General features: G+C 36.2%; 3 protein-coding genes and 2 non-coding genes across 5 annotated transcripts; 4 read left to right on the top strand and 1 right to left on the bottom strand.

Annotated features, from left to right (window-relative positions):
- Positions 1-5,213: 5,213 nt before the first annotated feature.
- LOC132186321 (rop guanine nucleotide exchange factor 5) lies at positions 5,214-8,723 on the top strand. The gene is made up of 7 exons (XM_059600230.1): positions 5,214-5,886; positions 6,063-6,179; positions 6,313-6,467; positions 6,924-6,998; positions 7,087-7,377; positions 7,604-7,960; positions 8,055-8,723. Exons 1-7 carry the CDS (start codon positions 5,562-5,564, stop codon positions 8,544-8,546), a joined length of 1,812 nt encoding a protein of 603 aa, XP_059456213.1. The 5' UTR covers positions 5,214-5,561; the 3' UTR covers positions 8,547-8,723.
- Positions 8,724-8,950: 227 nt separating this feature from the next.
- TRNAP-AGG (transfer RNA proline (anticodon AGG)) lies at positions 8,951-9,022 on the bottom strand. The gene has a single exon. It is a non-coding gene; the product is annotated as a tRNA-Pro (tRNA).
- A 761-nt stretch (positions 9,023-9,783) lies between these two features.
- Positions 9,784-9,855, top strand: TRNAD-GUC (transfer RNA aspartic acid (anticodon GUC)). Its single transcript has one exon. It is a non-coding gene; the product is annotated as a tRNA-Asp (tRNA).
- Positions 9,856-11,034: 1,179 nt separating this feature from the next.
- LOC132188177 (uncharacterized) lies at positions 11,035-11,774 on the top strand. Its single transcript, XM_059602580.1, has one exon. The coding sequence runs from the start codon at positions 11,140-11,142 to the stop codon at positions 11,653-11,655; it is 516 nt and encodes a 171-aa protein (XP_059458563.1). The 5' UTR covers positions 11,035-11,139; the 3' UTR covers positions 11,656-11,774.
- A 437-nt stretch (positions 11,775-12,211) lies between these two features.
- LOC132186323 (uncharacterized) lies at positions 12,212-12,847 on the top strand. The gene is made up of 2 exons (XM_059600232.1): positions 12,212-12,570; positions 12,680-12,847. The coding sequence occupies exons 1-2, from the start codon at positions 12,231-12,233 to the stop codon at positions 12,694-12,696; spliced, it is 357 nt and encodes a 118-aa protein (XP_059456215.1). The 5' UTR covers positions 12,212-12,230; the 3' UTR covers positions 12,697-12,847.
- The last annotated feature ends 1,779 nt before the right edge of the window (positions 12,848-14,626 follow it).

Raw genomic sequence — 14,626 nt, 5'->3', positions numbered from 1 at the left:
ATGGCTCAAATTGTCAACGAATGTGAAGATAATTGCTGAAAAATATCAATATTCAAGTTGGTGAGCTCAAGTCATATTTATCTATAAGAAGATAATGTTAATTTTAAAAGGAGTCAAAGAACAACTAGAATTAGATTTTTTAGAGAAAACGTGTGTAGATAAATATGTGGGCTGCAATGCTTATCTTCATCATGGAAAAGACTTTATATTCATGATGGTTTCGTTTTCCCAGCAGCAATTGGATTAGAATTGTTTCTCCTCTTTTTTCGTGATTAAGCCTCTATAAAAAGACATGCAATCCTTGGTTAAGAGGGGATCCGGAAAATCCAAATTGGTGAGAGCACTTTGTAGCATTTACAAAGTGTAGAGAGTTTTTCTTTACTGGGTATTTGAGAGGGACAGTTGAGTGAAGTGTACAAGGGGTTAAGGGCTTGGGTTTGGGATATTAAACTTGAGCAGTTCAGGCTTGTACCATTGTACTCAATATTTCCTAATAGTAAAGAAGGAAACCGGATCACTCCCCGTGAACGTAGGCATATTGCCGAACCACGTAAACTCTTTGTGTACGTGTGTGATTGGTGTGTGTTCTCATGTGTTTTCTTTTCAAATTTATCTTTCGCAAAAAGGGCTGGTGAAAAATTAATAACCAATTAATTATCAATTTTCCTAACAGGGTAATAATAAGTAACCGAGCACATGCAACCGGGAGGGACATTGAATGCTTCTAAATGCAGTGGAAAAGTGAAAACATGCACCACTAAAAAAAACACTCATTTACTGCCTAGGATGTGATTATCTGGTACATTGGAAGACTGAACCGAACGCTCTAGTACATAGTGGTTTTCATGTGATATGAATAGGAACCTGACACGATTTCAACATGTGCACCATTCTATATTTCGTGGTATGTCTTGATGCTCAAAATTGAATTGGAAAGGAGGGATGGGAAGGTGGAAAATGAACTTTGGTAAAGCAACCAGCATGCACATATCAAAAGTCAAGGGTTGCTGCTTTTGCTTTATCAAACGGCTATAGAAAAATGCTTTAGGATATTCAATCGAGTGTCAACCACAATATGGTAGCCGTTGTTGGAGCTTTTTGCCTTTTACTTTCTAGTTGGGAAGTTTGGAGTTGAAAATTATGCATAAAGGTATATATATTTAATGAATCTAAAACCTTATGCATGAGGAATTATATGAAAGGGCCAAAAGGGGTTTGGAGATTCATATTGAAAAAGCTCAACTACTTCCCACTTCCAGTTGTTATTGTCAAATTCATCCCAATTGTTTTAGTTATACTAAGGGTTCTCTTTGTTAATGTTTTTTAAATTATATTTTTTTTATTTAAAAAATTATTTTGTTGACCAATTAGTGGGCTCAGGGTAACATCTTAAAATCTGGGTCAAGCTGGCTTAATCCCGGAAACTAGGCATGAATTATTTAAATATCCAAATTAATACCAGAAACAATAGTATTACGTTAATCCAAATATTGCATACTTTCAGGAACCGTTTGCTCTCAATCATGAATTATTGCATGCTCCATTCCAAAATAATAATAATAATAATAAATGAAGAAGAAAGAGGTAAAAAGTACAGAAGAGGGCCCAAGCTGATAAAACAATTAAATAAGGAGTATGCATATTTGAAACTTTATTCCTCGTTAAGATTCATTTTCAAAGTATAAATTTATTGGCCAATTTTGGTTTTTTATTCTTTTCTTGGTTTGGTTTGGGTAAGTCTTACCTTTTTATTCTTCACCAACGGTTTATGTTAAAATATTAATTATATAATTAAATTTATTATTTTTTATTAGTTTAAACTTTTAAGTTAAAGCTTTTAGAATAAACAAAATTTAATATAATATCATAACAAAGTTCGAACTCTATTTTGGTAATCCACTTTCAATTTTAATTAAATATTATAGGTTTTAACCTCATTTATTAAGTTGGAGTTCAGCACATAATAGGACCATCTACATTTCACTTGAATAATTTTATGGTCAATATTTTATTTTGTTATATTTAATGGCATAAATATTACTATAAAGTAAATATATTAACATTGTATCACAGTAAAATAAAATCTTGACCATAAAATGATATCTTCAATTTCAAATGAAATAAATAGGATTAAACACACAGCTCTACAAAGATAATATCTGAAATACAATAGAGGACTTCCTTAGTAAGGCCTTGTTCCACGGTGAGACAAAACGCTTCTTTCGTAAGACAATGGGCTGCACCGTTGAGATGTCGTCTAACATGATTAACCTTCTAGCTTTGTAGACTACTTAACATTCCTCGAGCTTTCTCAATAATATGTCCATAATGGCTCCAACTCCTGCCATATTTCCTAAGTGCATGCACCACTTGAAGAGCATTGCCTTCCAGAACCACTTTGTAAAACCCTAGCTCACGACATAGATGGGCTGCTCTCAAGCCGCAATTGCCTCTACAACATCTGGCTCAATAATATGATCTCTACGTGATGATAGAGTAGCCGAAACCTCTCCCATCCCATATTTAACTATCACACAGATACCCATCTTCATTCTATGTTTATCCACAACGACATCCCAATTTACTTTAACAAAGTCATTATTGGAAGCTTCCCATCTGAGATCATTTATATTCCCCCTAATAACAATTCCCTTAGAGAATTTGCTGTGCGATAAGCCTCCAGCGATTCCATGACACACTCGGCCACATATCTTATTCCGTTTGAATACATGTGAAGATAACGTAAAAATATTAATCAAATAATTAAATTAATAATTTTCTATAGCTTAAACTTTGAAGATAAATCGTTCTTTAAAAGTTTATCCATATAATTTGTACTCATTTTTTTCTTTTTCTTTTTTCCACCTAAAATGACCCTTTTGTGTAGTCCTGTGGGTTTCACTTTTCACTAAAATTCTGGTAAAAATATATATAAAAAAAAGTCTCGGATTTCGGCAAGCAGCAACAAAAAAGTTCAAACAGTTTAAGATTAGAGGAGGTCCTTTTCGCAGAGGACGAATCAACCACTTCTGTCATATAGTCATTTAAACGGCTATATAACCGAATCTTGAATCCATTCAAAAAGATGATCAAATTACCATATCGCCCTTTCTCAACAACTATTATACAATATCCTGGTTTTAACTTATTGTTTGTTGTGTATTGAGTCTCTCATATTGGATTCAAACTTCTGTATTGAGTCTATTGACTAAATTAAGAACCACAACTCTTAAAGGTATGAGAAAATTTCATTTAACCTCTCTAGATTACAAGTATCTTTAATGCCATATTTAAATTTTAAAAATTTGTAATATAGTATTATGATCTTTCAACCCATTTCAATCACTCGTATTGTTTAATTTTTTTTGTTAACTTAAACCGCCGGTACGTAAATTCTTCTCCAATCAAATTTTAAAAAACATAATTATGCTTGCCTTTGACTTTGAATGCAAGTTATTAAATTATCACTTATTTCAAAATTTTAAACTCATAGAAAAAATGAATTCTATCACTTGACAGTACTTTATGAAAATGACTTGTAAAGTCATGATTTGAAATTCTTATCTTCCTTATAATATAATGTCAAATAACACTTATTTCAAAATTTTAAGTTTATACAATTTTAATCATTTATGTAATGCTTTAAAATAGATAAATGGCAAATATTTGCTATAAATTAGATCAAATCAAAGTAACACATTTAACAGGAATGAGTTGGATTGTGTACCCAAAATTAGAGTTGGATCGTTTGGTAAACGATTTCGTTTCGGTTTTGGTTTGATATTGTAGCAAAAATTGATTAATGTAAAATAAGTAAGAATATTTTTTTTTGAAAAAGTGAAAAAGTAATAATGTTTAGTATTGAAAAAAAAAAAATGTTTTGTAGTGATTTTTTTATTTGAATAGTAATAAAGAGTGGTTAATGTGATGAAAAAATAAGAGAATATTGAAAAAATGAAAAAGTGAAATTGCCTTCCTTTGCATAAACCGTTTACCAAACGGTCCAAACGAACCTTTTTTTTGGTGTGTTCATTGCCCGTAAAACCCCACTCATTGATACCCTAGAAAAAATAAAAATAAAAAAAGACCCCCTGACTCATTGAAACAATGGGTTGGAAAGAGCAAATGCAAACCCAAGAATTCAATCCATCTTAAAATCCATCACATGTCCACCGAACCTAACCCACCCATTTCCATTTATTTCCACATTTTCCTACCAGTGGTTCCCACATTTTCATAATATATTCTTTCTTCCAATAATTCATTCTCAACTAAGTTGCAGATTTCTTTGAAGTAATTAAATGAACAAGCTAACAATAAAAGGAAAAAAAGAAAAAGAAAAAGAAGTAATGCTATACACCACATTTTTATTATGTGATATGATGTAATAGGTAGTCGATAGTTTGTTTGTTTGTTTGTTTGTTTGTTTTTTTAATAATGGCCGATTTAAGGGTTATTAGACCATACTATGTTAGCTTACAATTTTTTACACACCCGTAAATTCGATATGAATCTAATACGATTAGTGGGTTAGAATTGAAGATTTTGATTCGTTTAATTAAATGATTTGAGTTATAGTTGACTTATATAGTCTTATACTAATGTCTTGACATGACTCAAACACACATTCAAACATGAATTGTCACTCATAAATATTGATGTGATATATAACATTACTCAAAGAAAAAAGTGAACCACAAACTACATTCTGAAATTTAGAAAACTAAAGTTACGTGTGGTACACAAAATTACTAGTCCACTAGAAATAATGAATAACTTTTATTAGTATTAGAGTACATTATAAGGATTTAAATTCAATACTTGGAATAGTCATTCCCTTTGTCTATAACAGAATTCCTATTTCATTCAACATTCTTATATTCTCAATAAAAATTATTCATTTTTCTAATGGAATAAATATTTCCGTACCAAACGTAACCTAAGGGCTTTGAGAAAAATGATTTGGCTTTGTTTGTCAAATTTTTCTTCATTTATTTTTTAGTTTCTATTTTCAAGATAAAAATATGAACAAAACCCTTACAAAAAAAAAACTATTTTCACCTAAACAAACATTCCGGGTCTCCAAAGCTGAGGGTGAAAAAGTAATCATTGAGATCGAGGTGGTGTTGACGCCACCGTCAGCCCACAGCCACAGCTACTGTTATTTAATTATAAATTTGAATGTAGTACGTACTCACTACTCAGTGTGTGAGAGTGAGAGGGAGAAAAAGAGAAAGAGAGACGTTAGATTGGCATGTGGTAATCTGGCAGTGACCCTTTAAGCTTTGAAAATCAAATTTTGAGAAGGAAATCAAATAAAACCCAACCCCCTCTCCTCTCTCATCCCCTCATCTTCCTCAGAGTCACAGGAGGCGTTGGAAGCAATCATGGTTCAGCCTAGCCCACCTCACAAACCCCGCTGAGTTTTCCATTTTCCTACTCTGTTCTCACCCATCACCAAAAATCATGCTTCTACTCCTTGGACCATAGAATCAGCACTGGCTTATTTGCTTGACTTCGCTTTTGGGTTTCGAAAACTTTGCTGTTCGAGAAAGGTTAGGATGGAAACTTTAGTAAAGAAGGGCGGAAATCTTCAAAAGAGAAAAGATGGGTCTGGATCTTTTGGTGGAAATGGGGTTAGAGCCGAATCGCACACCGATTCGAGCACTGAGTCTAGAGAGAGCAGCGGTTCTTGCAGATCGAGCACCGAGACCTCGAGTGAGGAAGTGAAAGCAAAAGGGACTTCTTCGCCGCCTCCGTTGGGTTGGCCTATTCGCAAGGCTCAAGTGAGCAAAAGTTCGGCGGTTTCTGATGTGGTTCAAGCTGAACAGAAACAAACCCATTTGGCTGATTCTAAATTGAAGAAAATGTGCTCCAAAAATTCAGGTTTGTTATATGTTTGGTTTCTAAGAAATTGTAAGAAAATTTAGTAAATTTCAAACTTCGGATGTTACTTATGTTTTTTTGATTTTTTAAAGACCTGAGAAAGAGAAAACCTCCACTGTAATTATGCCCATCTCTTTTTGTTATCTAACTATCTTTTGTAAATAATATTCAAACAGATATAGATATGATGAAGGAAAGGTTTTCAAAATTGTTGCTTGGTGAAGACATGTCAGGGTCAGGGAAAGGGGTCTGCACGGCATTAGCTATCTCAAATGCCATTACCAATCTCTGTGGTATGCTCTCTCTCTGTCTCTGTCTCTCTGAGTTTTGTGTTTGGTGGAGTTTTCCTTTGGTGAAGGTTTCAATTACAATAATATGATATATCCCTCTTTTTGTCAATTTTTTTTGTCCGTGTACGTTATGTAGCTACCATTTTTGGTCAACTATGGAGATTAGAACCCTTGCCTGCTGAGAAGAAATCTATGTGGCGAAGAGAGATGGAGTGGCTACTTTGTGTCAGTGATCACATTGTCGAATTGATTCCCACTTGGCAAACATTTCCTGATGGAAGTAAGCTTGAGGTAGTGCAAACAATAGTCCTTATTTTAGTTCTGAACTAGTAGTTATTAAAATATTGAACTTAATCAGTGAAATCCTGTTTGGTTGCTGGAGAAGAACAAAAAAAATGTTTGGATCTTAAATTTTTCACTATTTAAACCTGTGGAAGTAGCTTGAAGTAACATTTTAAATAAGTTCATTATCTTAAGATGCTACTTCCCAATTTAGTCTTCCCATATCATTGTCGATTTTTAATTGAAACTGATTTTTTTCCCCCCTTTTTTTGGTCAAAACGTGATAAAAATTGGCTGAAAGCTTAAACTGGTCGAAATTGCTATTTATGATAACTATTCCAGCCATTAGTATGATTAGCAAAATAAATGTGGGGAAGACCTCAAAAGGAATATGATTGAAACAAGGAGGTGTGTCATTGGACACTGAATTAACTCTTTCTTGTTTGATTCTTGTGCATTATGCAGGTCATGACTTGCAGGCCGAGATCTGATATTTTTATCAATCTCCCAGCTCTGTGTAAACTAGACAACATGCTTCTTGTAAGGTTCAATCTTGCTGGTTTCATATGATACTATTTTCTACTTTAGAAGTCATTCTGAATTTGTTAGGCCCTTTCCTTTGTGACAGGATATATTAGATACCTTCACCAATACGGAATTTTGGTATGTTGATCAAGGTGTTGTAGCCCCAGATGCAGATGGTTCTGCCTCTTTTCGCAAAACAATGCAAAGGCAAGAGGAGAAGTGGTGGCTGCCTGTACCCCGTGTTGCTCCTGGCGGCCTTAGCGAAAAGTCAAGAAAACAGTTGAGTCACACACGCGAATGTGCAAATCAAATATTGAAAGCTGCAATGGCCATAAATAGCATAGCTTTAGCAGAAATGGAAGTCCCTCAGTCATACTTGGAAGCTCTTCCAAAGGTTTGAATATCCTGCATAGCAGGCTATTTGTATTTAATTGGTGTCTGCATTGCAGTTTATTGATGGACTTCTTTATACTTTGAACCATTCCATTTCATGCTGCAAACTCTAGAAGAAAAACATAATACTTGATGTTTTCATTATATGATTCATTAGTATTTCTTCAACTTTTAAATGATCACCGTGCAAAGTTACCTAATATTGAGCTGCTGTTAATTTGCTTCAGAATGGGAGAGCCTGTCTCGGGGATGTTATTTACCGTTACATCACATCAGATCAATTCTCTGCAGAATGCCTACTTGATTGCCTCGACCTTTCCTCAGAACATGTTGCTCTAGAGATTGCCAACCGTGTGGAAGCCTCAATATATGTGTGGCGTCGAAGAGCTCATGCTAGAATTCCACCTAATCCAAACCGTTCCACTACAAAGTCCTCATGGGAAGTGGTCAAGGACCTCATGGTTGATGGAGATAAGAGGGAACTGCTGGCAGAAAAAGCTGAGAGCCTCTTGCTCTGCTTGAAGCAGCGCTTCCCTGGTCTAACACAAACTACTCTTGATACCAGCAAGATCCAGTGCAACAAGGTTCAAATTCTTTACTTTAGGATCAACTTGTTACTCTAAATGCAATTCCCCCCTATTTCTTAAATAAAACTTTTTTCTGTTTTCAAACTTTCAGGATGTTGGAAAATCCATTCTTGAGAGCTATTCAAGAGTTTTGGAGAGCTTGGCATTCAATATTGTGGCTCGTATAGATGATTTACTATACGTGGATGACTTGACTAAACATTCAGATAGAATGTCATCGGCTCCCACAGTAAGTGTAATTGCTCACAAGACAGTCTCTATCCCTTTCTCGGTGCCTGACTCGAGCACTCCATACAGAACAACTTTTTCCACACCAAGCTTTTCACCTGCACCTCTAATTAGTCCTGCCAGGGGAGAGAGAACCCCTTTTCTCATCAACAACCATAGCAAGCCTCACCGTCGTGGACTTGGGGTGAAAAGAGTCTTGACAAATTATCTTGGAGTGGAGACAAAGACTAGGATCTGCGGCAACCCAACTGAAGCTTTAGCTTCAGCTCCAAAGCAAAGTGGCACAGAAGCTTTGGCACATGAGAAAGAGGCGTCAGCCCACCAAAATGGGACCAAATTGCGCCAGGATCGCTGAGGCTTTGTCTGTTACAGTGTTCTCATGATGTTGTTTTTCAGGGAAACAATGGGGAAAAGAATGTGATGTAATTAGAGAACTACAGAATGTTTATCATTGAAAACCTTCTGGTCTAACCAATTCTTTGTACTTATTGAGTTGGGGGCATTAATGTATTTGTCAAGATTTGCTTTCGAAGATGAGTGTCGACTGATTCCCATTTGGAAAAGTCAACCAATTTGCACCACGACCGCTGAGTTTCTGTTTGTTGAAGTATTTAAAGTTTTTTTCAGAGAAACAATGAGTAAAAAAATGTGATATAACATAGAAAAACTTCAGGTCTAACTACAGAAGTTCAAGATTTGCTTTTGAAGATGTGTGCCGACCGATCCCATCTGGGGAAGCCAACTAAAAAACTTGGGTAGGGGGCATTCCGAGAATTGAACTCGGGACCTCTCGCACCCTAAGCGAGAATCATACCACTAGACCAAATGCCCATTTTGATACTCTCGACTTTAGTTAGCTAATAATAACCTTTGCACTTGGCTCTGAACCTCTGGTCCTCTAAATCTGCAGGTGAATCTAACGCAGATTTTCTGATGTAGTAAGCACAGTAATTAACACAGCTAGAAATGATGATAAGCTATAAAATTTATGGAAAAATAGAGATTTTTTTATTTTATTTTATTTCTTTTTATGATATACTTTATATACTTCCTAGTTTGAGATATCTCTTGAGTAGCAAGTTTGAATAATACTTAAATGAGCTTCAATGAGCACGTGGTGTTGCCTAATTAAACTTAGTCTGGAGAAATGGAACCCCACACCTAATGAATGACCCGGGTAGACCACTAGAGGGGTTGGTTTGGTGGAGAGGAGGTTCTTTACTCCCATGTGATTTGATGAGAGGGGAAGATATATCTTCGAGTCTCAATGGGCACAATGTTAATTAGTCTCCTACTCATTAATTCATTTTCATGGACTCTCTATTATTCTCACGTTAGTGGAGTTGAAAGCAGGTTATGGTTTACTGTCTTAAGAAAGTGCTTGCAAATTTCGCGTCCTCAACAAATAAGGTATTATTAAAGCCTACGCTCAAGCAGAGAGTTTTTCTTTGGTCATGTGTCCCAAAAAGTGGACGAATTGCTTGTTCTTCAATGTACTCCTTGCAAAAGAATGATTCCCACAAGGAGAGTAAAGTGTAGGCTCCTCCAACGTTTACGAATTTATATAATATCGTTCTATCCTTTTGCACAAGGTCGTTGTAGTATAGTGGTAAGTATTCCCGCCTGTCACGCGGGTGACCCGGGTTCGATCCCCGGCAACGGCGAATTAATATTTTATTTTGCGCACATGAACACTCGATTCACGCTATATGTTTTTTGTCGTGACGTGAGGCGTCACAACTCGGGCCACCTCGTGAGACTCTGCTCTCGAATTGCACGCTCCAAACCATCACATGTTGGGTTGGGAGGAGGCTTGGAGCTACTTGCCGAACTTCACATGCAGGCCAGTCCAGATACAATAAAGGAACCCATCTTGGATCATTAGCCCAAAGGCCTCACCATCAACTTCTTTACACCATCCACTTCATATATTTAACTGGCTCTATTTGAAAATGTCACATTATATTTTACACCATCATAATTTATCATATTAATTCCTTAGAAAAAAAAATAAAAATTATCCCATCAATTCTACTTGAATTATTATAAAATTTTTACTATTTCTAGGGGTGGACCTACCTCCCGTTTGAAACAACTCATTTTGAGTTTTAACTCTGTCCAGTGTCCACATATAATCCTAATTTTCGCTCTTAAATACCTCCAAACGTGATTGTTTTCTTGTTTCCTAATTAAAAGAGAGAAAGAACTCCCCCATCCCATATGTGCGTGCGTATGAAAAGCACTCTCAGCGCACAGAATAAAATTATAACTGCGCGTCACTTGTCCTAACGAATATCATATGCCTTTTGATCAAAATGCTTCTTAGAGGGGTAATGCTAGGAGGACTAGATACACACTCTCACTTGTCCTAAGTATTTGTTCTAAATTAAATCGTTAAAATATATATATATATATATAATAAATTTTAAATTAGTAAGAATAATAAATAATATCAATATTGTAGAACCTTAATAATTGAATTTGAAAAAAATGATAATTGAATTTACAGAATTGTATATATAAAAATGCTCTACAAATTAAAAACCATTTGAGAAATGCTACGCTCTTGCTTTTATATTATCAAATGCACTTCTTGAATGATAATAAAAATTATTATTAGATTCAAAATTAATAGTGATGTATCTAAAATTTAATGATAATTTTAAAAGATCTGATCCATTTAATTAAATAAGTAAAATTAAATTTTATTTATATAATCTTATAAACTACACACATACTTCAACATGATTGCATGATAACACAAATTACCACCCTTTACCTCTTTTTCTTCCTTTATCTTTATCTTTTTCCTCTTTGTTATTATTATTTTTTGGGCTAAAGTCTAAAGACTGGACGATTGTGGAGTCTGCTTTGTCAAAAGCTAGCTTATTAAAAAATTGTAACTTTACCAACTTTACCAACTTCTCCGGTCACCTCCCGTTCCCAAAATGACATCCAGCATCCACATCACCGCCCTAGACGGCATCGTGAACGTGAACTCGATCTTCACCTTAGCCGTCTTCATCGGGCTGGCCTGGAACCCTACCGACCCCGCCAACACCCTCATCGTGGACCAAACCTGCACCCCTGGCCCCTCCGTCGCCGAGAACCTCGTGTCCTTCCACGTGTACTCCTTCAGCTCCTTCCTCTTCTCCAGCCTCATCGCCTTGGGCCTCAAACAGGCCATACGGATCTCCAGGAGCCCAACCTACCACCCACCCGCCGATTTCCTCGCCCAAATCAACCGCTCGGTGCTCCGGATCGGCATCCTGGTCTCGGGCGTCGGCTCGGTCTGCGGGTGCGGGTTCTTGACGTTCGCTCTGGTCAATGTGGTCCAGATCAAGCTCGGGACTTTGGCTTGCGGCAGCTCAGCTAGCTACGCCGCCGTGGTTCCGCTCGTTATTTTGGTCCCCGTTGGGCTTCTCTTATATATTTCTATGGTTTTGTACGCTTTTACTCGCTAATTTTGGCCCTAGAGTTGTTTGTAATTTCTGAATAATTGAGGCCTTATTTGGAATATTGCTGCGAGCTCAAATTGTAACCCCTTCTAATGCAATTTATCTTAGTTAATGCTTTCACTTTCTGCTCATTTTTATCTTTGGATTATGAATTTAAGCAAAAGGAATCATCATATAATTTCAAGGAAACTGTTTGCTCAAATTCGTAAATGAGCGAGGCTAGTCTTGGGGAGATATATTATCATGGAAAATACAACTCTTTGTAAAGAGTAACATTACTCTGTAAATAGATTATAGAGGAATAAGGGATGGTTAGCTAGGTAGATTTTTGAATGTCTTATTTGCTCGATTGCAAGTACAAGAATTAAAGTAAATTGGATGACACCACTATCTTCGTTGGCATAAAGAATGGGCAGGCAATCATGAACCAATTTCTGAAGGATTAGGTGTGCAATAAACAAAATGCCTTTGTTCTAGTGCTACATCCACTATCTCTTGTGGGTTTCGCGTGCAAGCTCCTTTTGAGCTGCTTGTTTCACTATAAAAGCCCGTGGAATTGAAGTGTATATTGCATCAGAGAAATGGAAGTTCCAATGAAGTACGCTTGCTTCCTGGTGCTTTTCATAACTCTAGCCATTGCTGGGATTGATGGGGTTTATGGGGCTGGTGAATGTGGGAAATCTTCTCCTGACATGGAGGCTTTCAAGCTGGCTCCCTGTGTCTCAGCAGCGCAAGATGAGAATGCTGAAGTTTCTGGTAGGTGCTGCAGTCAGGTGAAAAAGATGGAGCAGAACCCAAGATGCCTTTGTGCTGCTATGCTTTCTAATACAGCTAAAAGCGCCGGCGTCAAGCCAGAGGTTGCCGTGACCATTCCCAAACGCTGCAATATCGCCGATCGTCCCGTGGGATACAAGTGTGGAGGTCAGTTTTACATATTATTACCATTTCTTTCTGCTTTTCTCCCCTGCTCCTTTAACAGGTACAATGGCCAAAATCATCTCATCCTAAAACTACTTGCTCTGTTTTGCAGCTTATACGTTGCCTTGAAGACTGAAGTTCCTGAAGCACGGTGCCTCTGCTTATGAAGTAGTTGCTGTTTTAGTACTATTATGATGTGATTGTATCCTTGTAGCTGCTAGTCAGTTCTATCTGCATCCAGACACCTGAAAAATAATCAATAAATAAATTGTTTGGTGCTTGCTTTGGGGTTTTGAGGGTGACAATTTTTCACACGACTCATAAAGTCGACATGAATCTCATATTAAATGAGCGGGTTATGATTGATGAGTCAAACTTGTTTAATTAAATGAGTCAAGTTGGAGTTGACTTATTCAGTTTAAATTCATATTTTTATATGACGTGAATCCAATGCACAAACATAAATTGCCAACCTAAGTTTTGTCCCCCTCAAAATAGAATGTCTTTTGATGATGAATCACTATTTGTTGAGGGTGACAATTGTCTGTTGAAGGTTAGATTTAGTGTGCAAATTAGACTAACCGAAACCACATAATGGCCAATGAACCCCTCAACTTATTTAGATAGAAATTGTTAAATATGATTGAGAATTATTATGAAGAATGTTTATTGTCTTTGATTTACAGTTGGGTTGAAGAGTCATATCCAAAGTTGAATCGATAGTGTTAAATTATTAATTATTTTAAAAGTTTAGGTCAATAGAAAATGATGTCTAACACCTTTTCTCGTGTGAGCTCAAATTCTCGTTCAATAAGTGAGGCTCAACACAAGAAATAAAATTCGAAGAACTCAAGATTTCTAATTTAATATTATGTTAAATCACAATTTTTTCCTGAAGCTTAACCCAGTAGAAAACGCTGTTTAACAACTAGGACCAATACAAGCATCATCCTTAGCTGAATGAAGGCAGGTCATTTTTACCATTGGCAATATGTAGATACGACTTACCGCAAGTTTAATTATTTATATGTTCAATTATTTTTGACTCAGGAAAGCTCTTGTTGGATGATTCAATCAGCACAAACGCCGATCTTTCATGCTGTGAAAAGCTCTCTTGTTTGCACCTTCTTCAAGGATGAAAAGGTATAACAATGGAATCGAAGACTTTTGCAGGCGTTAACCTTCACTTCATTGGCTTCCAACAACACTCTAATCTTATAGGTTCTGCAATAATAATAATAAAGATGTATTTTCTCTTTGCCACCGACACCTTCTGGTTTCTGTTTTGAGTATAAAAAAGCCCAAAATGAGCCTTGTTCGTCGGCAGAGGACCCGTCAGCTAGCGCAACAGTGGAAATCATTCAATCTTACCTGCTGATCGAGGGCTTATGGGCCGTGGACCGAGGAGGCCCAATAGTTTATAGAGGGAAGACACATGAGAGAGATTATAGAGGAGCAGAGGAGCGGTAGGTGGGTTACGTGGGTAGCTTTTTGAATGTCTTTACCGTTTTGGTGTCGGCAGCTCATGTACGTCTCTTAAGTCTTATCTGCTCGTTTGCAAGTAGAGTAAATTGGATGATACTCGTATCTTCAATGCCTTAAGGCATGGCGTTTAATCATTAACCCATTGTCCGAGTGCTGTGTCCACTATCTCAGGGCCGGCTCAAAAGTATTGCCAATTTAGGCTACTGCCTTATTCCCCTATTTGGTAAAGGAGTAATTAATGTTATATGCTTCTTTTTTTTTTTTTTTTTTTTCTTTATTCTAAAAAAATTGATATGATTTTTAAAATTATTCTTAGATTCGTGAGAAATCACTGTTGAATTTTGATTCAATAATAATTTTAAAAGTTACATCATTTTTATAGAGATACAATAGAGACATGTAGCATTATTTTTTGTAAAGACCATATAAAGAAATGCCTTTCGAAAAGAAAAGAAAAGAAAAAAAAAAGAGAGGAGATTATTTGGCATGCTATATATGAGGACCTAAGAAATAAAAGAATAAGGTGACAAGGAAGATTTCAAGTAAAATCATGTACCCTTTCTTTTTGTATTTC

This window comes from Corylus avellana, chromosome ca7, assembly GCF_901000735.1.
Source record: "Corylus avellana chromosome ca7, CavTom2PMs-1.0".
In the NCBI taxonomy this organism is placed as follows: Eukaryota; Viridiplantae; Streptophyta; class Magnoliopsida; order Fagales; family Betulaceae; genus Corylus; species Corylus avellana.
The sequence above is the reverse complement of the archived record's forward strand: the minus strand, read 5'-3'. Positions and strand labels throughout refer to the sequence as shown.